The following is a 23,675-nucleotide window of genomic DNA, read 5'->3' on the forward strand; positions in this document are numbered from 1 at the left end:
AGAGAATGAGATGGTTGGATGGCATTACTGACTCAGTAGACATGAGTTTGAGCAAACTCAGGACATAATGAAGTACAGGAAAGCCTGGTGTGCTACAGTTCATGGGGTTGCAGAGTCACCCACAACCTTGCAACTGAACAACAACAGCAAATTCATCTGTATATATTATTTATTTATTTTTACTATTTTTATTGAAGTCAAAATAACTTGAGAAATGTTAATCCTTAATATGTCCAATGTAGAATTGTTTTATTTGAGACTTGGAAATCATAATTGTCTCATATAAAAATGCTCATTTGAAAATACTCAACTATAATAGCGGTAATGATGCAACAGTAATATTCTTGGTCTCCTAGCAACAGTATCCATGTGATTGTTGCAAGTGAGGTGCAGAGAATGTGAGGAGATCAGTTTATGGTGAACTCTTGAGAAGAAAGTTAGTCTTCAGAGAAGGTGGTGTTAAATTCAACAAAGTGTGCTAACAAAAGACCTGGTAGGAAATCTCATAGAAAGGGAATTTTATTACTTTTAGTTTCAGCTGTGTGTAAACATTGAAATTATGTTTTATTCAAAAACATTTTATTCAACTAAAGCATATATACTGAATATCTTAGAAAATTAGCTCTTTTGTTAATAATTGTGTCTATATGGCTCTGGTAAAATTGAACACAGTTAATGTGCTGAAAGAAGCATCAGTGATTATTTTAATATTTCATTTTCTGTGCTAAGTCAACAGTAATAAATGGGAGATATAACATGTGTTCATGTAGTATCAATAATTATGTTTATTTGCAACTCCAAGGTAAAGGAAATACAAAACCCCCAGATTAATTGAGTAACACATTGACATCTTGATAACCTGATAGTGAATGCTTTTCAAAATTTAACTTCATAGATTTCTAAAATGAAGTATTAAAGTTCTGTACTTAATTTTTTCTTTGGATATCAAGTATGTTTAAGTACTACATATCGGTGAATGAAAGTTAAAACTAAGGTGATCAATAATCAAGTATGTTTACATATGTGTGTGTGTGTGTGTGTTAATCGCTCAGCCATGTCTGACTCTTTGCAACTCCATGGATTGGGACCTGCCAGGCTCCTCTGTCCACAGGATTTCCCAGGCAAGAGTACTGGAGTGGGTTGCTATTCCTTTCTCCAGAGGATCTTCCCAAGGCAGGGATAGAACCCGGGTCTCCCACATTGCACTCTTCACTGCCTGAGCCACTAGGGAAGACTCATTTTTCTTCCTATAAAGCACTCATTAGTTACCTCTTTTGCACAGTCTTTCAGTACCTTGAAAGTGAACTCTTATTTTGTGCTAATAAAACAATTGAATAATTTGTTAAATAATTATTAATAACCTTTATTACAAGCAAAGGTCAGAAACAATAGATTAATGGATTTAATATTACTAATCATACCTTAGTATATTTCATTAGTGTTCAGTTCACTTCAGTCGCTCAGTCATGTCTGACTCTTTGTGACCCCTTGTATTGCAGCACATCAGGCTTCCCTGTCCATCACCAACTCTTGGAGCTTACTCAAACTCATGTCCATTGAGTTGGTGATGCTATCCAACCATCTCATTCTCTGTCATCCCATTCTTCTGGCTTCAAACTTTCCCAGCATCAGGGTCTTTTCAAATGAGTCAGTTCTTCGCATCAGGTGGTATTGGAGTTTCAGCTTCAGCATCAGTCCTTCCAATGAATATTCAGGACTGATTTCCTTTAGGATGGACTGGTTGGATCTTTTTGTCCAAGGGACACTCAAAAGTCTTCCCCAACACCACAATACAAAAGTATCAATTCTTCGGCACTCAGATTTCTTTATAGTCCAACTCTCACATCCATACATGACTAATGGAAAAACCATAGCTTTGACTAGATGGACGTTTGTTGGCAAAGTAATGTCTCTGCTTTTTAATATGCTGTCTAGGTTGGTCATAACTTTTCTTCCAAGAAGCAAGAGTCTTTAAATTTCGTGGCTGCAATCACCATCTGCAGTCATTTTGAAAAAAAAAAAAAAAATAAAGTCTGTCACTGTTTCCATTGTTTCCCCATCTATTTGCCATGAAGTGATGGAACCAGATGCCATGATCTTAGTTTTCTTTTTCTTCCATTTATTTTTATTAGTTGGAGGCTAATTACTTTACAATATTGTAGTGGTTTTTGCCATACTTAAGCCAACTTTTTCACTTTCCTCTTTCACTTTCATCAAGAGGCTCTTTAGTTCTTCTTCACTTTCTGCCATAAAGATGGTGTCATCTGCATATCTAAGTTGATTGATATTTCTCCCAGCAATCTTGACTCCAGCTTGTGCTTGCTTCATCCAATCCAGCATTTCTCATGATGTACTCTGTATATAAGTAAAATAAGCAGGGTGACATATACAGCCCTGATGTACTCCTTTCCCTATTTGGAACCAGTCTGTTGTTCCATGTCCAGTTCTAACTGTTGCTTCTTGGCCTGCATACAGATTTCTCAGGAGGCAGGTCAGGTGGTCTGGTGTTCCCATCTCTTGAAGAATTTTCCACAGTTTGTTGTGACCCACACAGTCAAAGGCTTTAGCATAGTTAATGAAGCAAAAGTAGGTGCATTTCTTGAATTCTCTAGCTTTTTCTATGAGCCACTGGCTGTTGGCAATTTGATCTCTGGTTCATCTGCCTTTTCTTTCCAGCTTGAACATCTGAAAGTTCACAGTTCATGTATTGTTGAAGCCTGGCTTGGGGAATTTTTAGCATTATTTTACTAGCGTGTGAGATGAGTGTAATTATGCAGTAGTTTGAACATTCCTTGACATTGCCTTTGTTTGGGATTGGAATGAAAACTGACATTTCCCAGTCCTGTGGCCACTGCTGAGTTTTCCAAATTTGCTGGCATATTGAGTGCAGCACTTTCACAGCATCATCTTTTAGGTTTTGAAATAGCTCAACTGGTATTCCATCACCTCCACTAGCTTTGCTCATAGTGATGCTTCCTAAGGCCCATTTGACTTCACATTCCAGGATGTCTGGCTGTAGGTGACTGATCCCACCATCTTGGTTATCTGGGTCATGAGGATCTTTTTTGTATAGTTCTGTGTATTCTTACCCCTCTTCTTAATATCTTCTGCTTCTGTTAGGTCTGTACCATTTTTGTCCTTTATTGTGCCCATCTTTGCATGAAATGTTCCCTTGATATCTCTAGTTTTCTTGAGGAGATCTCTAGTCTTTCCCTAGAATTTCTATTGCTTTCCTCTTTCTTTGCATTGAACACTGAAGAAGGCTTTCTTATCTCTCCTTGCTCTTCTTTGGAACTCTGCATTCAAATGTGTAAATTTTCCCTTTTCTCTGTTGCCTTTCACTTCTCTTCTTTACACAGCTACTTTTAAGGCCTCCTCAGACAACAATTAAAGTAATTTTACTTTAACCGTTCATTAAAGTAGTTCTACTTTAAACTGTGAAAGATAGAATTTTGAAATTGTGTCTTTAAGGAATGCCATCCACCTGTTTTAACTTATGAGAAGTGGCTAAAGATATAGAGAAAAACATAAGGACTTAAAATATTTCTAGGAAAACAAAGAACAGATGGTGTTAAAGTAAGGGAGGGAACTCATGATAAAGAGAGTTTAAAAAGCCACTTTTTTTTTCCCCAGAAATACTGCCTTCTGAATTTAAGTTTGTGTTTGTGTTGACAAAGATTGAAGTGGGCGAGTTACTCATTTGTGTGTCATAGGAGGAGTTGGATGAGTGTAAGGTAGGAAAGACAAAAGCAATACACTATGGGAATGAGAAGAAATCTCCCTTCTCTTTATGGGAAGGAAGAAAAGGAGTATTATTCCACTGGAGAAAGTTCAGCACTAAAGAAAAAAGGAAAGTAGTGGAGAGATCACCAGCCTGGTGTAAGAGGTATTCATGACTCAATATTACAGATGACCTTTTGTGTGGCTACAGATTACCATGGAAATGGTTTTACTGTACAGAGCAAGTTAAGCCTAGCAGGAAGGGAATCTGTGGAGTGAGTGAATGGGACTAGAGGAGTTTATTTGGGGAAGTAATTTCAGCACCCATTTGCCTTTGAACAGCAGCAGTTTAGCAGCCCTGAAAGTTGCTGCAAGTTCTTGCTCTCTCTGTTCTCCTTCCTTTCTTCCTTAATTTCTTTTCTCTTTCCTTCTTCCCTTATTTATTTATTTTTGTTTTAGTTTCTGCATTTTTATTTCTCTCTATTTGACACCCCTCCCATTCTCCTGTGTGATTACCAGCAGGCCCCTCCAGAGCCTTACTCTAGTGCCACATCCCTGCCTGCTTCAGTTGCTCCTTGCCTGGAGGAAACTGAAGAGAGCCGCAGTTGGTGAAGTGAATTCTTACAGCCTGCCAGAGGGTCCAGTGAGGGGAGAGGTGGGGAGAGATGCAAACAAAGAGAATTTTTTTCTTCTAAGTTGTGTCTTTTTCCTTGAACATTCTAGTGAGTTCCTAATATCCTGCTTCTTCAGATAGTGTTCCTAAGTCATGTGGAAGGTGTATATGTCATTGACTATAATTCTGAGGCCCTTCATTCTCTGGAGAATCCTTGATCCCTTCAGTGCTGGCAGTGTTATCCACAAAGGGATATGAAATCTGGAATGATGAAGGGAATGCTTACCTGGTTACTTTATTTATTATGATAATAAATTTATTATTTATTATCATGAGGAGCTGAACAGGGTCCAGTGCAGAAAGGATGGCACTTTGGAATCACTAGGCAGCTTTAGCCCACAGCTTTCCCAGAAACCCATTGCACTTTAGAGTCTTCTCAGTGATATCCCCATCCAGTCACTCCCTCCAAAGAAAACTAGAGTTCTCTCTGGCCAGCTCCCTTCACTGAGGTTAATGATAGTTTGGAGAGTCAGCAAGTCTTTTCATTAGGTACGTCAGAAGTCAAAGAGGCCTGATTTGGTGGCCCATAGAATTTGCATAGCTATCAACCTCTGACAACCAAATAAGGAAATATGGGAAAGAAGGAGGAGGCAGTGCCTCCAGCCCCCATACTTCCCACTGTAAGGGATTGGCACTAAAATTGAAAGGAGTTGGGAGACAATTCCTTTAGAATAGTACATGCTTTTAAAACTTAGAAGCAGCAAACAATATCCATAACAACACAAAAAAATAAAAGTGAACACAACAGAGTGTATGTATGTGGATTGGGACAGAACTGGAAGAAAGTGATAAGATTTCTCAGGGATCAGGGACAGAGGTTTAACCCAGGAAAAGGCAGTTCATTTTCAGCTTCTATAAATCATGCCTTTAAATTTAGAGCTGCTTCTCTTTGGGACCTTTGTGTTCTTTTCTCTAGGTGCCTGCCATGTTTATCTTTATTGTCCCAATGCACTTTTCACCTGAGCTTTTCCACTCAAAAGACCATCTTTTAGCATGGTGCCACCCATATATAATAATTTTATGAACAACTTATTTCCCTTTCATCTGTGGCAAAAACTGAAAATTCATGTAAATTTTCAGTCAGTAAAGAACACTGAATTTTAGAATGTGAAATGGAGTTAAGCAAAGTATTTGAAAAGAGATGGTAATAAAATGGAGACAATGACAGATCAGGATATGAATAACACTGAAATAGAAACTATATGTGTGCCTTGTTCTAGGTCTGAATGAAAGCTTGCACACTTCCAATATTTTCTGGTACAAGAGAAATGGATGTTCTCTTTTCTTTCCCTCCATGGGTCAAGCCTAATTACAATAAGCACAGCAACATCTCTTAGCATTTTATCACTTCTAGTAGTTGAAAATTTTTATTAAATATATTTTAAAATTGGCTTAAGATGTCATTTTAAAAATAATGACAATTAAAAAAAGAATTTTTCTAAAGCTTCATAATCATCTGAGGTACATTTGTAAGAAGTTATACATTTGGAAAATGAAAGTGAATCTTTGCAAATGCAATAGTTTTGTGAATTGACCTAAACTGTAACTGTTTTAGCATTAGAAATAATGTGACTCATTCTTCAGAACCAAATTTGAAAATAACTAATGCTAAAAATGAACATGTATTGAGAACTCCCTACTGAATCTTTAAATGCTATAAACTTGTAAACTAAACAATGTCTTATGGCATGAGTGGTACATGTTGTAGGACTCAAGTACTGAGATCAATTACAAATCTGCTAAAATAGCACAGATTAATGTTGCAATTCTAAATTCCATAATATATAAATTAAATATCAGAATGTTAATTATATTAAAAACTTTGAAAATGTGCAGTTTTAAAGGTTCACATTTTCACTTAAAACACTTGTATGTTGCCACAGTTTAACCTGAGATATGTTTTAAGATTGCTTTGTAGCTAATCTTTTGAATGTAATTGGCCAAAAAGTCCACAAGGAGGAACGAATGCTTTATCTTAAACAATAATTTTTAGTCAAGATATTTATTTTGAACAGATTTTAAAATAACTGTCTATTAGAGCAACTGATAAATGCATTGTGATTAGGGTGTTTATAAAAAGAATTTCATAGATTGCCCACAGAGCTTAATGTTAGTACTAGTTTTTATAGAAAATGTCATTTGTCTACAATTTGACTCAAAACACAGGTTTATTTTTATCCTTATATGTAAAACCTACTCCAATTTTAGTGGAAAAAGCAACTAATGAATCTCATTGAAAGGAAAAACAAGTTCTTTGGAATTGTCTAACTTCAGTTTTACTTTATACACACTTTTGAAACTTCAGCCATCACATTTTAAAAACTTCAGTTATCACATTTATAAAAATTAGTATGACAGCCAAAGAGAAAGAGTCTACTTCAAGGTGTTGCAGCTAAGAATTTTTATTTAAAGATGCATTAAACTGCATGAGGTCAACCTTAAGTACATCTATCTTTATTTTCTTACATCCTGCAACTAGTTTCATCTGTCATATACAGGCCTATCTCATTTTATTCATTCCTTTATTACACTTCAGAAATACTATATTTGTTTTATTACAAATTGAAGGTTTGTGGCAACCATGCTTTTTAAAAATTTATTTATTTTTTAATTGAAGGATAATTGCTTTACAGAATTTTGTTTATTTCTGTCAAACCAACATGAATCAGCCATAGGTATACATATGTCCAGTCTCTCTTGAACCTCCCTCCCATCTCCCTCCCTGTCCCACCCCTCTAAGGTTGATACAGAGCTCCTGTTTGAGTTCCCTGAGACATACAGCAAATTTCCGAAGGCTATCTATTTTACATATGGTGATATAAGTTTCCATGTTACTCTCTATATACACTTCACCTTCTCTTCCCCTCTCCCTGTGTCCATAAGTCTGTTCTCTATGTCTGTGTCTCCATTGCTGCCCTGCAAATAAGTTATTCAGTACCATCTTTCTAGATTCATTAGTATATTTGCATTAGTATACAATGTTTATCTTTCTCTTTCTTACTTACTTCACTCTTGTATAATAGGCTCTGGGTTCATCAACCTCATTAGAACTGACTCAAATGTGTTCCTTTTTATTGCTGAGTAATATTCCATTGTGTATATGTACCAGAACTTCTTTATCCATTCTTCTGCCATGGACATCTAGGTTACTTCCACATTCTAGCTATTGTATTGTAAGTAGTGTTTCAATAAACAATGGGGTACATGAGTCTTTTTGAATGTTGGTTTCCTCAGGGTATATGCCTAGGGCCCATATATTGCTGGGTCATATGGTGGTTTTATTCCTAGTTTTTTAAGCAATCTCCATACTGTCTTCCATAGTGGCTGTGTTAATTTACATTCCCACCAATGGTGCAAGAAGATTCCCTTTCTCCACACCCTCTCAAGCATTTATTGTCTGTAGACTTTCTGATGGTGGCCATTCTGACTGGTGTGAGGTGAAATCTCACTGAAGTTTTGATTTGCTTTTCTCTAATAATGAGCCATGTTGAGCATCTTTTCATGTGTTTGTTAGCCATCTGTATGTCTTCTTTGGAGAAATTTCTGTTTAGGTCTTTTTTTCCCACTTTTTGATTGGGTTATTTATTTTTCTGGTATTGAGTTGTATGAGCTACTTGTATATTTTTTAAATTAATCCTTTGTCAGTTGTTTCATTTGCTATTATTTCCTCCCATTCTGAAGGTTGTCTTTTCACCTTGCTTATAGTTTCCTTTGCTGTGCCAAAGCTTTTAAGTTTAATCAGGACACACTTGTCTACTTTTGTTTTTATTTCCATTACCCTAGGAGGTCGGTCATAGAGGATCTCGCTTTATGTTTTCAAGTGTCCTGCCTATGTAATCATTCTTAAATGAGTATATTGGCATCATTTTTCCAACAGCAGTTTCCCACTTTGTGCACCTGTCACATTTTGTCAATTCTTGCAATATTTCAGACTATTCATTGTTACTATATTTGTTATGGTATACTGTGATTGGTGATCTTTGATGTTGCTGTTATAATTGTCTTGGAGCACCAAGAACAATGACCGTATAAGGCTGTGAACTTAATTGATAAATGTGTGTGTTCTGAGTGCTCCACTGAACAGCCTTTCCCCCATATCTCTCCCCTCCTCAGGCCTTCCTATTCCTTGAGACATAACAATATTGAAATTAGGCCAATTAATAACCCTACAATGACTTCTCTAAGTGTTTACTTGAAAAAGTCACGCATCTCTCACTTTAAATCAAAAGCTAGAAATGAGTAAGCATAGTGAGGAAGGCAGGTAGAAAGTCCACATTAATTGAAAGTTAGACTTCTTACACCAAACAACCAATTCATGAATGCAAAGGTAAAGTTCTTGAAATTTAAAATGCCGCTCCAGTGAAGAAGTAGATTATAATAAAGCAAAACAGCCTTGTTGCTGGTATGGAGAAATGTTTAGTGGTCTGGATGTGTTAAACAACTGATTTGCAATGTAGATGAAGCAGTTTTTGTATTGGAAGAAAATGCCATCAAGGTCTTTCATAGCTGGAGAGAATCACTGCTTGACTTCAAAGTTTCAAAGGGCAAAGTGACTCTCTTGTTTAGGGGCTGGTGCATATGGTGACTTTAACCTGAAGCCAATGCTGATTTACCATTCTGAAAATCCTAGGACCCTTAAGAGTTATGCTAAATCTATTACCCTTGCATCTATAAATGGAACAACAAAACCTGGATGACAGTATACCTGTTTACAGAATGGTTTGCTGAATATCTTAAGGCCATTGTTGAAACTTACCATTAAGAAAAAAAGTTTCCTTTCAAAATATTACTACTCATTTGCAATGTTCCTGGTCACCAAAGAGCTCTGATGGAGATATACAAGATTAATACTGTTTTCATTCCTGTTAACACAACATCCATCCTGTAGCCCATGGACTTATTTTGACTTCATGTTTTGTTATTTAAGAAATATATTTTGTAAGGCTGTAGCCGCCATAGTGGTTCCTTTGATGGATCTGGGCAAAGTAAATATAAAACCTTCTGGAAAGGAGTCACCATTCTAGATGCTATTAAGGACATTAGTGATTCATGGGAAGAAGTCACAATATTAACATTTAATCTCCAATTTTGAAAGAAGTTCTATAGTGAGTAAAATGCTATCAGAATTGCGTGCTACAGAAAAATCATTCATGAAAGCAAGAGTCAATTGGTGTGCCAAAACTTCATTGTCTTAAGAAATTGCCATAGGCACCCCAACCTTCAGCAGTCACCACCCTTCTCAGTCAGTAGCCATCAACACTGGGGGCAAAATCCTCAACCAGCAAAAGATTATGATTCATTGAAGGCTCAGGTGATGGTTAGTATTTTTTAGCAGTAAAGTATTTTTAATGTATGCACATTTTTTTAGGCAATGCCATTGTACACTTTAATAAACTACATGCATGCATGCTAAATCACTACCGTCTTGTCCTACTCTTTGCAACTCTATAGACTGTAGCCTGTCAGGCTCCTTTGTCTATGAGATTCTCCAGGCAAGGATACTGGAGTGGGTTGCCGTTTCCTACTCCATTAATAAACTACAGACCAGTGTAAATACAAATTTCATATGTACTGAAAACCAAAAAATATATGACTTGCTTTATTACAATATTTGCTTTATTTAGTAAGACAGACCTAGCTTCTCATTTGACCTAAGGTCTTTATTAATCTCACCCTGCATGGCTGTCTCTATTTTTCTAGCTCTAAGAGTTCAGAATGAAGGAGTGGCTCCAACATGCCCCACACTACGAGGCTTGTGGGATCTTAGTTCCCTGACCAGAGAATGAACCTGGGCCCTTGATGTTGAGAACCCAGAGTCCTAACCATGGGACTGCCAATGAATTCCCAATATTTGCTTTATTGTGGTTGTCTGGAACCAAACCCACACTGTCTTTGAAGTATGCCTGTAATCTGAAACATTCTATAGAATCATCCCTATCTCTGTAAAGGAATATCTGTTCTGATTTGGTGACCATTCTAAGCATTGCCTTAAGATCATATAGGTGGATGCTGTAGGAATTCAGAAAAAGAAATATGCATTATTACTGTGGACTCAAAGTAGTTGAGATATATAGGTAAATTGTTGATATGTAGTGATAACTGCAAAATACTCATGTCTTTCAAGGCAAAGTGAGTTAAAAGTGCATTAATCTTCAATCTCAGTCCTATCAATATTATGCATATTAGAAACAGACTTCCACTTTTAATTTGCATTCACTCTAATCAGGCAACTAAATCACTGGAGCTCTCTACTGTCACAGAGATCACTTTTGTCCCATTTAAAGCAACTCACTTACATTGTCTTTCACTTCTTTTATTTTTTTAATTATTTTATTTTTTAATTGGAGAATAATTACAATATTTTGGTGATTTTTGCCATGCATAGACATGAATCGTTCACGGGTATACGTGTGTCCTCCCATTGTGAACCCCCATCCCATCTCATTCTCCACCCTGTCCCTCTGGGTTGTCCCAGAACACTGTATTTTGGTACTCTGCTTCATGCATCAAACTTGTGCTGGTCATCTGTTTTACATATGGTAATATACATGTTTCAATGCTTTTTTATCTAATCATCCCACCCTCGCCTCCTCCTATGGAGTCCAAAAGTCTGGTCTTTTTTTTTTTTTTTTCATTTATTTTTATTAGTTGGAGGCTAATTACTTTATATCTGTGTCTCTTTTGCTTCCCTTTCATGTAGGATCATTGTTACCATCTTTCTAAATTCCATATGTATGTGTTAATATATAGTATTTTTGTTTCTCTTTCTGACTTACTTCACTGTATAATAGGCTTCAGTTTCATCCACCTCATTAGAACTGACTCAGATATTTTTATTATCTCTAACTGGTATCACATGCTATGGGTTACCACAATAATCAAGTAAAAAAATGTTTTCTGCTGGGATTTTTTTTAATTAATTTCTATTGGAGTATAGTTGTCTTATAATGTTGTGTTAATTTCTGCTGTTCAGCAAAATGAATCAGCTATGCATATACAAATACCCCCTCCCTTTTGGGCTTCCTTCCCATTCAGGTCACCATAGTGCATTAAATAGAGTCCCCTGCACTATACCATATGTTCTTATTAGTTATCTATTTCATACATAGTCTCAATGGTGTGTATGTGTCAATCCAAATCTCCAAATAAAAAAACCAAACCTGTTAAGATACTGATAGCTTACAGTGTTTAGTGAATGGTGCTGCCAGGTTCGTGGTCTCTGAAGGAGTAGATGTAACTCTGGGACCAAAGACATTGTCTCAATCACTCAAAGCTTTTGTGTAGCAGACACAACTGACTTGTTGGGCTAGGGGCATGGTTTTCACTTTAGTCATGAGAGGTCCCAGGTTCAGATCCTGGATGAGCCCCCAAGATGATAGTTTAGCATATGGTGAACGATGGTCAGTACCAAATTTGTGGTCTCCAAAGGAGAAGATTTATTTCTGGGACAAAAGATGCAGTCTCAATCACTCAAGAGCTTTTGTGTAGCAGGGATTTTATTAAAGTGGAAGTGATAGAAAAAGCTTTTGACATAGGTATCGGAAGGGGGTAGAAAGAGTACCTGCTTCACTAGTTTAAGCAAAGCATTATATACTTTTCTGTTAGCTGTTGAGAATAGATAAATGGAATGCCTCAAGGTTGTGAAAATTTTTCCCAGACCCTTTCCTGTAACATACATTCTGAGATGATGTCATCATGAGATTAGCCAGAAGGAATGGGTTAACCCAGAGCTCAAGGTTGTGAAAGTTTTACCCAGACCTTTCTTCGTAGCATACATTTTGAGATAACATTGGTTCAAGACTAGCCAGGGAGAGCTTGATCTGAGCAGCATATCCCTGGGTGAGAAATATTGTTTGTAATCATTAGCTCTTGGCCTAAAAAAAGCTAGTTTTTAGGCGAGATAGATTGTTGTCATAGTAACACAGAGCTTAAGAAAAAACATATCCTATGTGAAATGGGCAAAAGGATGTATGGATAAAAGAAAATGTTTGCTGCCTCCTCCTCCTTGGGGGTCCCTAGACTCTCCAAGACTCCCTGTCAACCTGCTCTCTCACTCCCTGCTTTTTCTTTTAGGAGAATATTTCTGCTGAAGGGAAAGGGGCAAAGCAATCTGTCTATAACTGCTTCCTGCTGGTGAGTGGTGCTGTCCCTAAGTTGTTGAAGCAACATATTCTCCTTACCCTTTTGTTTAGGATCTCTGATCTAAGGGACCCAAGTAATAACTAGAGGGGCGTGAACAATCATTTGTAATTTAAAGGCTTTCAAACAGTTAGAAACAAATCCCATTATACAGATACAAATGTAAGGAGCAAACAGCAAGAATAAGATGGTTACAGTTATTATGGTCAAGATAGTTTTTCACCAAGGAGAGTTTGTAAACCAAAATTGTATCTGTGACCAGAGTGGAACATCAGGGGAGTCCATTTTGAAGAGGGACCAGAATCCGTGTATCACCATTATTTTGTCTGGGAAGTTGTTGTATCCTTTAGAAAGTGAAAAGGCAGAGACCAAAAATCAGTAACAGAATTATTGTAATCAGTGGTCCAAACAAGAATAAGAATCAGGTTACATTTGGTAGTAATTTTGATCCTGGTCTAGATAGAGTCAACACTTGGGTTGCCCTGTTTATAAAAATGGAACAAACCCAGTTAGAAGTAGTTGAAAGAGTGACAACCTGAACTTTAACAGACAAATCTTGTAACAATTTTAGTGTGTTTTTAGGTATGAGAAGATGTAAGAACCTGGGCTCAAGAAAAATTGTTTTCCTGAAAATATCTGACTGTCTGAGGGCCAGTTTTGTCCATTTTTCCCAGAGCACAGAGTGCCTAATTTCTGATTTCCACCTGAATTCCTTTCAGGGGATATTACCATGTTTTAATCTTCATAGAGGCAGATAGCAAGTGCCAGTTTTCAGTCACAGAGCCCCTTCGTGGCTATGAATTTGACCATGGTTTGGGGGCATCTTATGACCATCTTGTAGGAAGGTTCATTTCCAGGTCTGTTGAAGATTTCACTGATAGGCCACTCAGTGTGCTGTTACTGGACTAGGCCCTTTGAGTAGCAAAAGTTTCTGGACCACGCCTGTCTTACTAGCCTCTTGGTTTAGGAAAATATTCTCTCTTGTGGCTTCTTATATATAGAGTCACTGTATTACAATCATTGTCACACACTTGATAATGTAAGGAACAACATTTTTGAAACAGGCAACATTATAAGTAAGAACTTAAGTCAAGAACTTCCATTAGATATAGCCCAGTGATATCTCCAGGTTGTCTGATTTAGTTTGTTAAATGAATATAGCCTGTTGTTAATCTTCTGGTTGTAGATCTTGAAGCATCTGATCTTTATTTAAAGATTGGTTACTGAGATAAGCTTTAAAAGTGTCTTTTTAATAACTTAATTAAACCTCTTGGCAATATAACATATCAAAAACCATATTTTAAGAACACTTTGTTCTTTTAATAGGGAGAGAAAACCAACTTCCGGTTTGGTACCAGCTTATATTCACTGTGAAACAAGAGTTATTTACTTAGCCCAAGTAATAATAAAATATTTCAAAGGCAGTTTAATATCTTAAGGTACTTGTGCCATGCACAAAACTCTTTTCCACTTGTCACATACTTTTTGTATACTTGCTACAAACCTTTTTTACACTTTCTACATTCATCATTTTATTTGACCATAACAATCACCTATAAGTTCAGACTTAACTTCCTTTCCCTTTAATAGAATGTAATTCCATCCCTTATATATGTTTATTAAAAACACACAGCTTACTTTCCTTCAGCAACTATGGCAAATTAACCTCAGCAATATTATCCAAAGACGAAGACCACCAAGACATATATAAATCTGGACCAAGAGAGATCTAACAGTTTTTCACTTGATGTTTAAAATGTTTCTTTGTCCTTTTTTTCCCCTTGACTTGAAGTTCTGCTAATTCGCTCACAGCTGGAGTTTCAGACAGGGTGAACTGCATCTCTCAAGGACATGGAAAGAGTTAACTTCAGGATTTTTCTAGGCATGTTTTTGCTTCTCAGACAGGATCATAGTTCCTATATATATATATATATATATATATATATATATATATATATAAACAAGCCAGCTTTGTCCTAATTGTATATGTAAAAAGAGCCAGTTTTGCAATTTTAAAAAGATTTTATTTTAACCAATTTTCCCCGGATCCTAAAGAATATCATGGCCATCCAGTGTCAAAAATGTCATCTCTCCTTCATAGCTAAAATTTAAACCAGAGAGTGTTCAAATTGGCTCTGATGACAGGGGTAGACTGACTGATAAGATGTTGTACCAGCAGGGATTGTCTCTCTGGGAGTGAGGTCTTCTCTTAAATCAAATAATGCCTGTATATAAGGGACTTTTTAGGCTCTGGGAATCAAACATCCGTTTTGCAAGATGCAATCTAAAGGGGTAGTACTGGAACTATGTGAAGCTCCCATCTATAAAAGAGAAAAAGCAGCATCCAGCACTTTTGCTTCTCTACCAGAGGCATCCCTCCCTGCTCTAAATGAGGAAGAGGTAGACTCTCCACCAAAAGCTTCCTCTTTCTGACCATCTGGTTGGACTTAGTCTACCTTGCTGACCCAGGTGCATTGTTTGTTTCATCTGACCCTCCTCGTTCTACCACTGAGCAGGGGTGAAGATGTGCCAGGGGGTAGACCCTGCAGCATCCCAAAATGTATTTGTTTATGTCCACCCTTCCTTTTTCCACACATGGTGGGGGGGGGCGTGGAGATGCACCCAGGGGTGGAACTAAGGCATCCGAAACTGTCTTAGTTGTCCGCCTTCCTCATCTCACAACAAGGATGGGAGGAGATGCTCCAGGGGTGGACCTGGGAGCATCCCAAATTGATGTCCAGTCCTTTATCATCAAAAATCTTCATTTGATTTCCCCTTTATCCCCTGATGCTACCTGGGGTGTAACAGAGTAACCTTTTGGAGTGCTTTCCATGTACCCAAATCTTGGATTCCATGATTTGTATTCTCAGAAATCTCATGTTTGCTAGCATTGCCTCTATCCATATAGTCCAGAGGCACGATCGTGACAAGGACTCATCTCTGGGTTTCTGGGGTCTCATGCAGGCTGCCAGGAGAGTGATTTCTTGCCAAGGAGATGTTCCTAGAGCTAGAGCTCCACCTAGCGCCCTAAAGTGTTCCTGCCTGCAGTTTATAAGAAAACAGCTGTCCAGGTTGGATGCATGAGACAAGTGCTCAGGGCTGGTGCACTGGGATGACCCAGAGGGATGGGATGGAGAGGGAGGTGGGAGGGGGGTTCAGAATGGGGAACACATGTAAATCCATGGCTGATTCATGTCAATGTATGGCAAAAATCACTACAATATTGTAAAGTAATTAGCCTCTAACTAATAAAAATAAATGGGAAAAAAAGATTAACAATAAAAGAAGAAAACAGCTGAGATGTAACTTTTGATCTCTAATAAGGTTAGGTACTATAGTACTAGCAAAACTTGAGATGGGGATCTAGCTAGAAGAACACAACAGCATGGATTGAAAAATCCTCCAAAAATCTACAATCTGGCATACAAGGTTAGTAGCTTCAATTCCCTAAGCAGTTGTAAAATGGTCAAAGAGCCCAGGAAAAGTTGACCAGGAAAGGAAAGTTCGGACGATATGCTCATCCACTTTTAGCTGCTCCCCTCATGGGGACAAAGGATGCCTCTTGACATTGGCGGGACTGTATAAACCCCATGTCAGAATCCCCCTTCGGGTCTGCCTTAAGCAATATGAGGCACATCCGTGGAAACGCAGAGCCAGACAGATATATCACTCTGTGCTCGGTTGTACATCTCAGGCTCAGAGCACTCACTCAAACAGGACACCTTAGTGTTACTAAACTGGAGGTTTTACAGTAAAAGAGCACTGGTTCCCTATCCAGGCTGTAACAAATTGCTTATTTTTGGTTGGTTTTGTTTACATATAAAGGTCCTGGAAACTTTTGTACAAAAACAAATTTGATAACTTCAGTAATGTCAGTATAACAATGTGAATGATCTTTATTTTCAGATCATTGGTGGTTAAAAGTAGGGATTAAATGAGGGTTATAAGCCTGGGATTAGGCCATTGATTTATTTTTCCTTTTTGCCACATCGCGTGGCTTGTGGGATCTTAGTTCCCTGACCAAGGATTGAACCCAGGCCCTCAGAAGTGAGAGTACGTAATCATAACCAGTGGGTCACCAGGCAATTTCTTTGGACATTGAGTTTTTAACTTTTACCTAATATTGAACAGGAAATTTGCCATTACATAAAGAAAATTTTCCACTTACAAAATAAATTTGCATTTAAAAAAGGATTTGGGGAACTTATTTGTATATAAGTTAAAATGGCATAATTTACTTTGGTATTGCTAAAATATGTATTAAGTAAATGATTGAATTCCCTAAAGTCTTTACATGAAACCAGCCAATGTCATTAACTATTAGTTTTCCAAATTGAGAATTTGAGGATAACAAACTTCTTTAGCTTCAAATAATTCAGTGATAATTCCAAGAAAATTAATTAGAAAATAAACACGCCAGTTCTTATTGCATATTCTGTCCTTCATATAGCATTTTGTTCTTTCCATTTTCCTAAAGATATAAAGTTAGTTTATACTACAAAGATAATTTCACTTGACAGATGAATGACCATCATCCAATGGCCCAATGTGTAGTCAGTTCATTTATCTTTAAGGATTGATTTGGATATTGAGATAGCTAATAAAATTGAATGAACATTGGCAATTACTGTGGTTTAAAATAAATCACACAACACGTTATGTGGACCATTTCATCACATATACTCTTTAATTACTCTTTAATACTCTTTAATTCATTTATTACTCTTTAATTAGTTTAATACGCTTTAATTCATATTCATGGGGATACCATGTAAAGAAACTTCTCACTAACAGATCTGCCATTGCTTAACTAGCCTTTTGCAACATGCTTGGGCTGTCAAAGTTGGTTCTACAGATGTGAAATGTTGTTTTTTCTTCAGTCGCAAAGTTGCGTCTGACTCTTTGAAACCCCATGGATTATAGCACACCAGGCTTCCCTGACCTTCTCTATCTTGAAGTTTTCTCAAACTCATGTCCATTGAGTTGGTGATGCCATCCAACCCTCTCATCCTCTGTCACCTCCTTCTAATTCTGCCCTCAATCTTTCCCAGCATCAGGGTCTTTTCCAGTGAGTCATCTTTTCACATCAAGTAGCCCAAGTATTGTAGCTTCAGCTTCAGCATCAGTACTTCCAATGAATATTCAGGGTTGGTTTCCTTTAGAATTGACTGGTTTGATCTCCTTGCAGTCCACAGGGACTCTCAAGAGTCTTCTCCAGCACCACAATTTGAAAGCATAAATTCTTTGGTGCTCAGTCTTCTTTATGGTCCAACACTTACATATGTCCATGACTACTGGAAAAAACAGCTTTGACTATATGGGCCTTTGTTGGTAAAGTAATGTCTCTGCTTTTTAATATGCTGTCTAGGTTTGTCATAGCTTTTCTTCCAAGGAGCAAGCGTCTTTTAATTTCATGGCTGCAGTCACCATCCACAATGATTTTGGAGCCCAAGAAAATAGTCTGTCCCTGTTTCCATTTTTCCTCCCTCTATTTGCCATGAAGTGATGGGACCAGATGCCTGCTTGAAAAAGTGAAAAACTCTCCTCTTTCACCCTCATCAAGAGGCTCTTCAGTTCCTCTATTTCTGCCATTAAAGTGGTGTCATCTGCATATTTGAGGTTGTTGATATTTCTCCTGGCAGTCTTGACTCCAGCTTGTGATTCAAACAGCCCAGCGTTTTGTATGATGTACTCTGTATATAGTTAAATAAACAGGGGGACAATATATAATTTCAGCATACTCCTTTCCCAATTTTGAACCAGTCAATTTTACATATACAGTTCTAACTGGTGCTTCTTGACCTGCATACAGGTCTCTCAGGAGACGGGTAAGGTAGTCTGGTATTCCCATCTCTATAAGAATTATCCACAGTTTATTGTGATCCACACAGTCAAAGGCTTTAGTGTAGTCAATGATTCAGTAGATTTGAAATAAGATGATTCTATTTGCTATAGTTCTACTGGGGAAATATACAACATAAAAGGCTAAATATTTAAACTCTGTTCTAATTGCTCCCTAGTTAAACCAAATATGAATACTGTCTATATAAATCTGTCTTAAGCTCTGTGTAATTTTTATTTCTGGAATTCTGGAAAGAATGCCTAAACCCAAATCTATGTCTATAATGAAATTCATTTACTAGGTTTACTGTTTAAATAGCTTTAAGAAAGTATTTGAAGATCCATGTAATAACTATAAATAACTATAAATGTACCTAATTAGATCATAATATAATCAAATTTAATTATATTTATAATGTTTATAATTTTAACTTCCTAATATTCCCCCAAGTATAAAATTTTCTGAGCATGTCATATTACACATCTGCAGAAAACAAAATTAGGAATCTTATGCTTTTGTATATACTTGTTCTCATTTTGGCGACAAATGTAATAGTATCATGTTTTTTTGTTTTGTTTTGTTTTGTTTTTAATGACATTTTTTATTTTCTTCAACCAGCATTTCTTTAAGAGCTACCAGGAACATAGAAGAGGTTTTGCATTAGGTACTCTCCTTACTCTCAAGCAACTCAAGGAATTTGTACTATAATAATGGACTTCAGTAATTTTCTTAAAAATGATAGTAACAATACATATATGAAACAATAATAGAATGATGCTTTTGGATTAAAAATTCTATATATTGCTTTTAAATATTACGCTGTTCTGTCAGTTGTGTCTAACATACACAGACATGCTATTTGATCTCACTTTAAATTCATGACAGTTAACCTCTATTATATACTATGGTTGTCATGTGAACGGCATTTATACCACCAAACAAATATACTCATTATAGTGTTTATGAAGAATGATTGAGAAAGCCCACAATTTCACATCAAAAATAATTACAACTCTAACAAATCTGTGAGAGTGTTTGTTTACATGAACCAATCAATCTAACAATTTTGACACAATAATAGTGGCCTTTATTTCACTTATAGATTTGAACACAATTAAATGCACTGATAATTTACTGTCTAGTATTAGTTTGATTTATGTTGAAGGTAAGTCTATACTTAACTTTTCATATGCTTTAGCTAAACATTAATTTCAAGATGCTAAATTTCTTCTCAATATTTTGCTTACTTTCTAGTTGATCTACTGACCTTATAATGTCTGAAATCAGATTCAGCAATCTCACTTATGATCAAGTTATAACACTGGATAAAGTGTTAGATGAAGTAATTCCAGTTCATGGAAGGGGAAATTTCCCCACATTGGCAGTAAAACCAAAAGATATTATTCATGTTGTGAAAGATCAACTGATACAGCAAGGAATTATTGTTAAAGATGCTCGATTGAATGGCTCCACAGCAAGTTACATACTTGCAAGCCACAATGGAATCAGCTATAAGGATCTGGATGTCATTTTTGGTGTTGAACTACCAAGTGATCAAGAATTTCAGGTTGTTAAGGATGTAGTTCTAGGTTGTCTATTCGACTTTTTACCAAAAGGTGTAAAAAAGGATAAGATCACCCTGAATACTATGAAAGAGGCTTATGTGCAGAAGATGGTTAAAGTTTGCAATAAGCATGATCGTTGGAGTCTCATCTCTCTGTCAAATAACACTGGGAAGAATGTCGAGCTAAAATTTGTTAATTCACTCAGACGACAATTTGAATTTAGTGTAGATTCCTTTCAGATTGTCTTGGATCCCATGTTGGATTTCTACAGTGACAAAAATGGTAACCTAACCAATGAATGCTGTCCTGTTGTGGTAGCTGAAAGCATGTATGGAGATTTCCAAGAAGCAATGACACATTTACAGTACAAGCTTATATCTACCAGAAAACCTGAAGAAATTAGAGGTGGTGGCCTTCTGAAATACAGCAACTTGCTGGTTCGTGACTTTAAACCAGCTTGTGAATCAGAAATCAAGACCCTGGAACGTTATATGTGTTCTAGATTCTTCATTGATTTTCCTGATGTAGCAGAACAGCAAAAGAAGATTGAATCATACCTCCGCAACCATTTCATAGGTGAAGAAAAGAGCAAGTATGACTACCTCATGACCTTGCATGGAGTTGTGAATGAGAGCACAGTTTGCCTCATGGGATATGAAAGAAGGCAGACCCTCAATATGATTGCCCTTATGGCTTTAAAAGTACTTGGAGAACAGAATATCCTACCTAATACCGACAACGTAACTTGCTTTTATCAGCCTGCTCCATACGTCGTTGCTGAGGGAGGGTACCCTACTTATTATGTAACATCTGGACCACCAACTATGTTCTATCAGCCATACAACCCAGTGCACTTTCATATGCCAAATGGTATGATTTAAAAACAGACACACCCACACACAATAGAAACTGCTTTAATTAAACACCTTCTAGAAGCAAGTTTCCAAATTTATGGAGTTATCAACTATTTTTATCATTTATAGCTTAAACCATCACAGTAAATACAATATCATCTATGAACTGACCTTTTTAAATGATTTTCAAATGTTATTGTTTAGATATGGCAACTTTCAAATATTGTAGACCACTTAAAATGATTTTCAAATCTGACTACTTATGACTCAAATTTGCTATGACAAATACATTAGAAATGACTGAATGAATATTTGATTAAAATATAAAAGAACAGGCTCATGTTTTAAAATCCAGAGGTACAGAAAAGACCAGTGCCAACAATTCTGTATTCAGTCAGTTCCTTTGCTACCTTTACTTCATTTCTTTTTCTAGTGAATAGTACCATCAATAAATTTTCAATGCCTAACAAAAATGCCTGATTTCAAAGACAACAGATTCAGAAGACATTAAAATCCTGGACTTTGCAAGCATATACTTTGTTTCCTAATTGAATTTATTCAGATACAAACTCTTACTATAATTTTAAGGAACACTGAAAAAAAAACGATTCTGTATAACACTGGACGTTAGTAATTTATCAACTATCAGGTTGATTTGTGGATCTGAAGAAGAATACACCCAGCTGGACAGCCAGTACTGTGACCATTTATACAGATTTCTTTATTTTTTCCCCCAAACAGTTGAAAAGAATTAAAATGACCAACTCTGAATGTGAAGTTTTCTATCATCATCTGGTAAAAAAAAAAAAAAAAAAAAGACTCTAAATGTCAAAAAGCAAAAAGCTAACAGAGGCTTTTATCCATGGCATTTACCATTTTTATGACCAGTATGACCAACGTCTTAATATGTGGAGATTTTAGTGTTAATAAGTAAGTGAATATATTTTCATTATTACTCACTGAAGCTTTTTTCCATTTTGCCCTTACCAAAGATGTTTCTAACATGACATTCAAGTGCCTCCTCATGTGAGGTTTTGCATCGTGCTGGAATTTATTCAGCAATTTTATATGTTCATCAAGTATCTGAATATCTACTCACTATATCACATATTCTGCTAGCAATATGCCCGTGGGAATAAAGCAATATTTTCTTCCTACAATGAAGAAAAGGATCCATGACCAATATTACCTGGGATGACAGGAGGAGCTATCCTGAATGAATATAAATAAGACCCTCAGATAACTTCAGTATTTTTACTTGCTTCTGAATTTTTATTAGTTTCCATCTCAGTTTTCTCTGGCCATTACAAGTTTTTCCATCGCAGCATGATCCAACAGGCATAGTCTGAGAATTTGGCACTTAAACAACTGTGCTGAATCCATCTTCTCTGTATTATTACGTTATTAGACTCAAGAAGTACACCAAAGATGGCGTTTTCAAATAACCAATATTGAGATTTTTTTTACCACAGTAGCTTTGACCATTAGTATATTTTTAAAGAGTTATATTAAAATATATATATTCATATGTATGAATATATATAAATACTATATATATCTCACAAGCATGAAGCTTTAAAACATTGTATGTATTCAATTCCTTGCTTGGGACAAATAAAGAATTTACAAATACTATATTAAAAAGAAAGTTCAGTAGTCTATTGGCGATGTAATGGATTGGCTAAAAATGACTGATCTTTCTGTCTTAATATACTCTTTAGTTTTTAGTTAATGAAAGTGCTTGTGTGTAAAATTGATGGATTATATGCTATATTAACAGTACCCCCCCAAAAAAAACAATTACAAGATGTATAGGAAAAGTATTTAAGAATAAAAGAACTATGATAGTGATGAGTCGTGGCTAAAGATTCAGTATATTGCAGAGTAACATTTTATGATGAATAACAGAATTTTGAAGCTATTTGGAATCCCATCTTATCACCCATGTGCCTCCTTAACTTCCTTTGGTCCTACTGAGTTTAAACCCCTTCCCTAAAAAGTGAATTCCCTATGATATTCTCCTAAAGCTTTAAATAATGCTGGAAGAATGGCCTGAGAGCTTCATGTTTCCTCCTAACGTGGCAAGCATATGTTTCCATTATAGAAGAAAAGCTTCAGAACTGGCATCTTAAAAGTTCATTTTTTTTTTCCATTTATTTTTATTAGTTGGAGGCTAATTACTTTACAACATTGCAGTGGTTTTTGTCATACATTGAATACCTGTAAAAGTTCATTTTTTTATTGAGAGGGAGCCCATATTTGTTGAAGGAAATGGTATCACTAAAGAGAAAACTACAGCTTTATCTCTCATGGTTTCCTTTATTGACTCCATCATCAAGCTATGCTGTGTTCTTTGCTCCCAACTGAGCAGAAAAACATATATTTTCATTAGTGTGTGAGCATCTCTCCAAAATTAGGCCAGTTGCCTTGAAAAGCAGTTTTATTTCATTCTGTTTATTAGGATAATAAATGGAAAAGCCTTTTATAAAGAAATGAATGCCAGCCTCATGGCCTAAAGGAGTTACTAGAAGTTACTTTAAATATAACTCTGTAGCATGTCATCCCATTACAAGAGAGAAATGGTGTTTTCTTTTCCTATTTAATTTTACACAAATTCAAGGCTGAGTCTTTGCTCAGAAGTTGTTTTTTCCCCCTCAAGAATACTAACCAGAACCAAAAAAAGAAAACTTTCTGATATACTTCTAGTATCCATATCAGCGGGACAAATTTGGTGTCAGTTAATGGTACATATTTTTGAAACTAAAATATTCTTGCATTTCACAAATATTTACACAAAGTTCTATTAGTAGAGTATTTGTAACTTTTAAATTCAGAGATATTCTAATGGTGACTGATGTCCAGTTTAGTCGAAGAAAACTGAA

General features: G+C 36.2%; 1 protein-coding gene across 1 annotated transcript; it reads left to right on the top strand.

The window, feature by feature from the left end:
* Positions 1–401: 401 nt before the first annotated feature.
* TENT5D (terminal nucleotidyltransferase 5D) lies at positions 402–22,441 on the top strand. Its single transcript, XM_020880282.2, has 2 exons — positions 402–493; positions 19,629–22,441. The coding sequence occupies exon 2, from the start codon at positions 19,648–19,650 to the stop codon at positions 20,818–20,820; it is 1,173 nt and encodes a 390-aa protein (XP_020735941.1). The 5' UTR covers positions 402–493; positions 19,629–19,647; the 3' UTR covers positions 20,821–22,441.
* The last annotated feature ends 1,234 nt before the right edge of the window (positions 22,442–23,675 follow it).

This window comes from Odocoileus virginianus, chromosome X (genome assembly GCF_023699985.2).
Source record: "Odocoileus virginianus isolate 20LAN1187 ecotype Illinois chromosome X, Ovbor_1.2, whole genome shotgun sequence".
Lineage (NCBI taxonomy): Eukaryota > Metazoa > Chordata > Mammalia > Artiodactyla > Cervidae > Odocoileus > Odocoileus virginianus.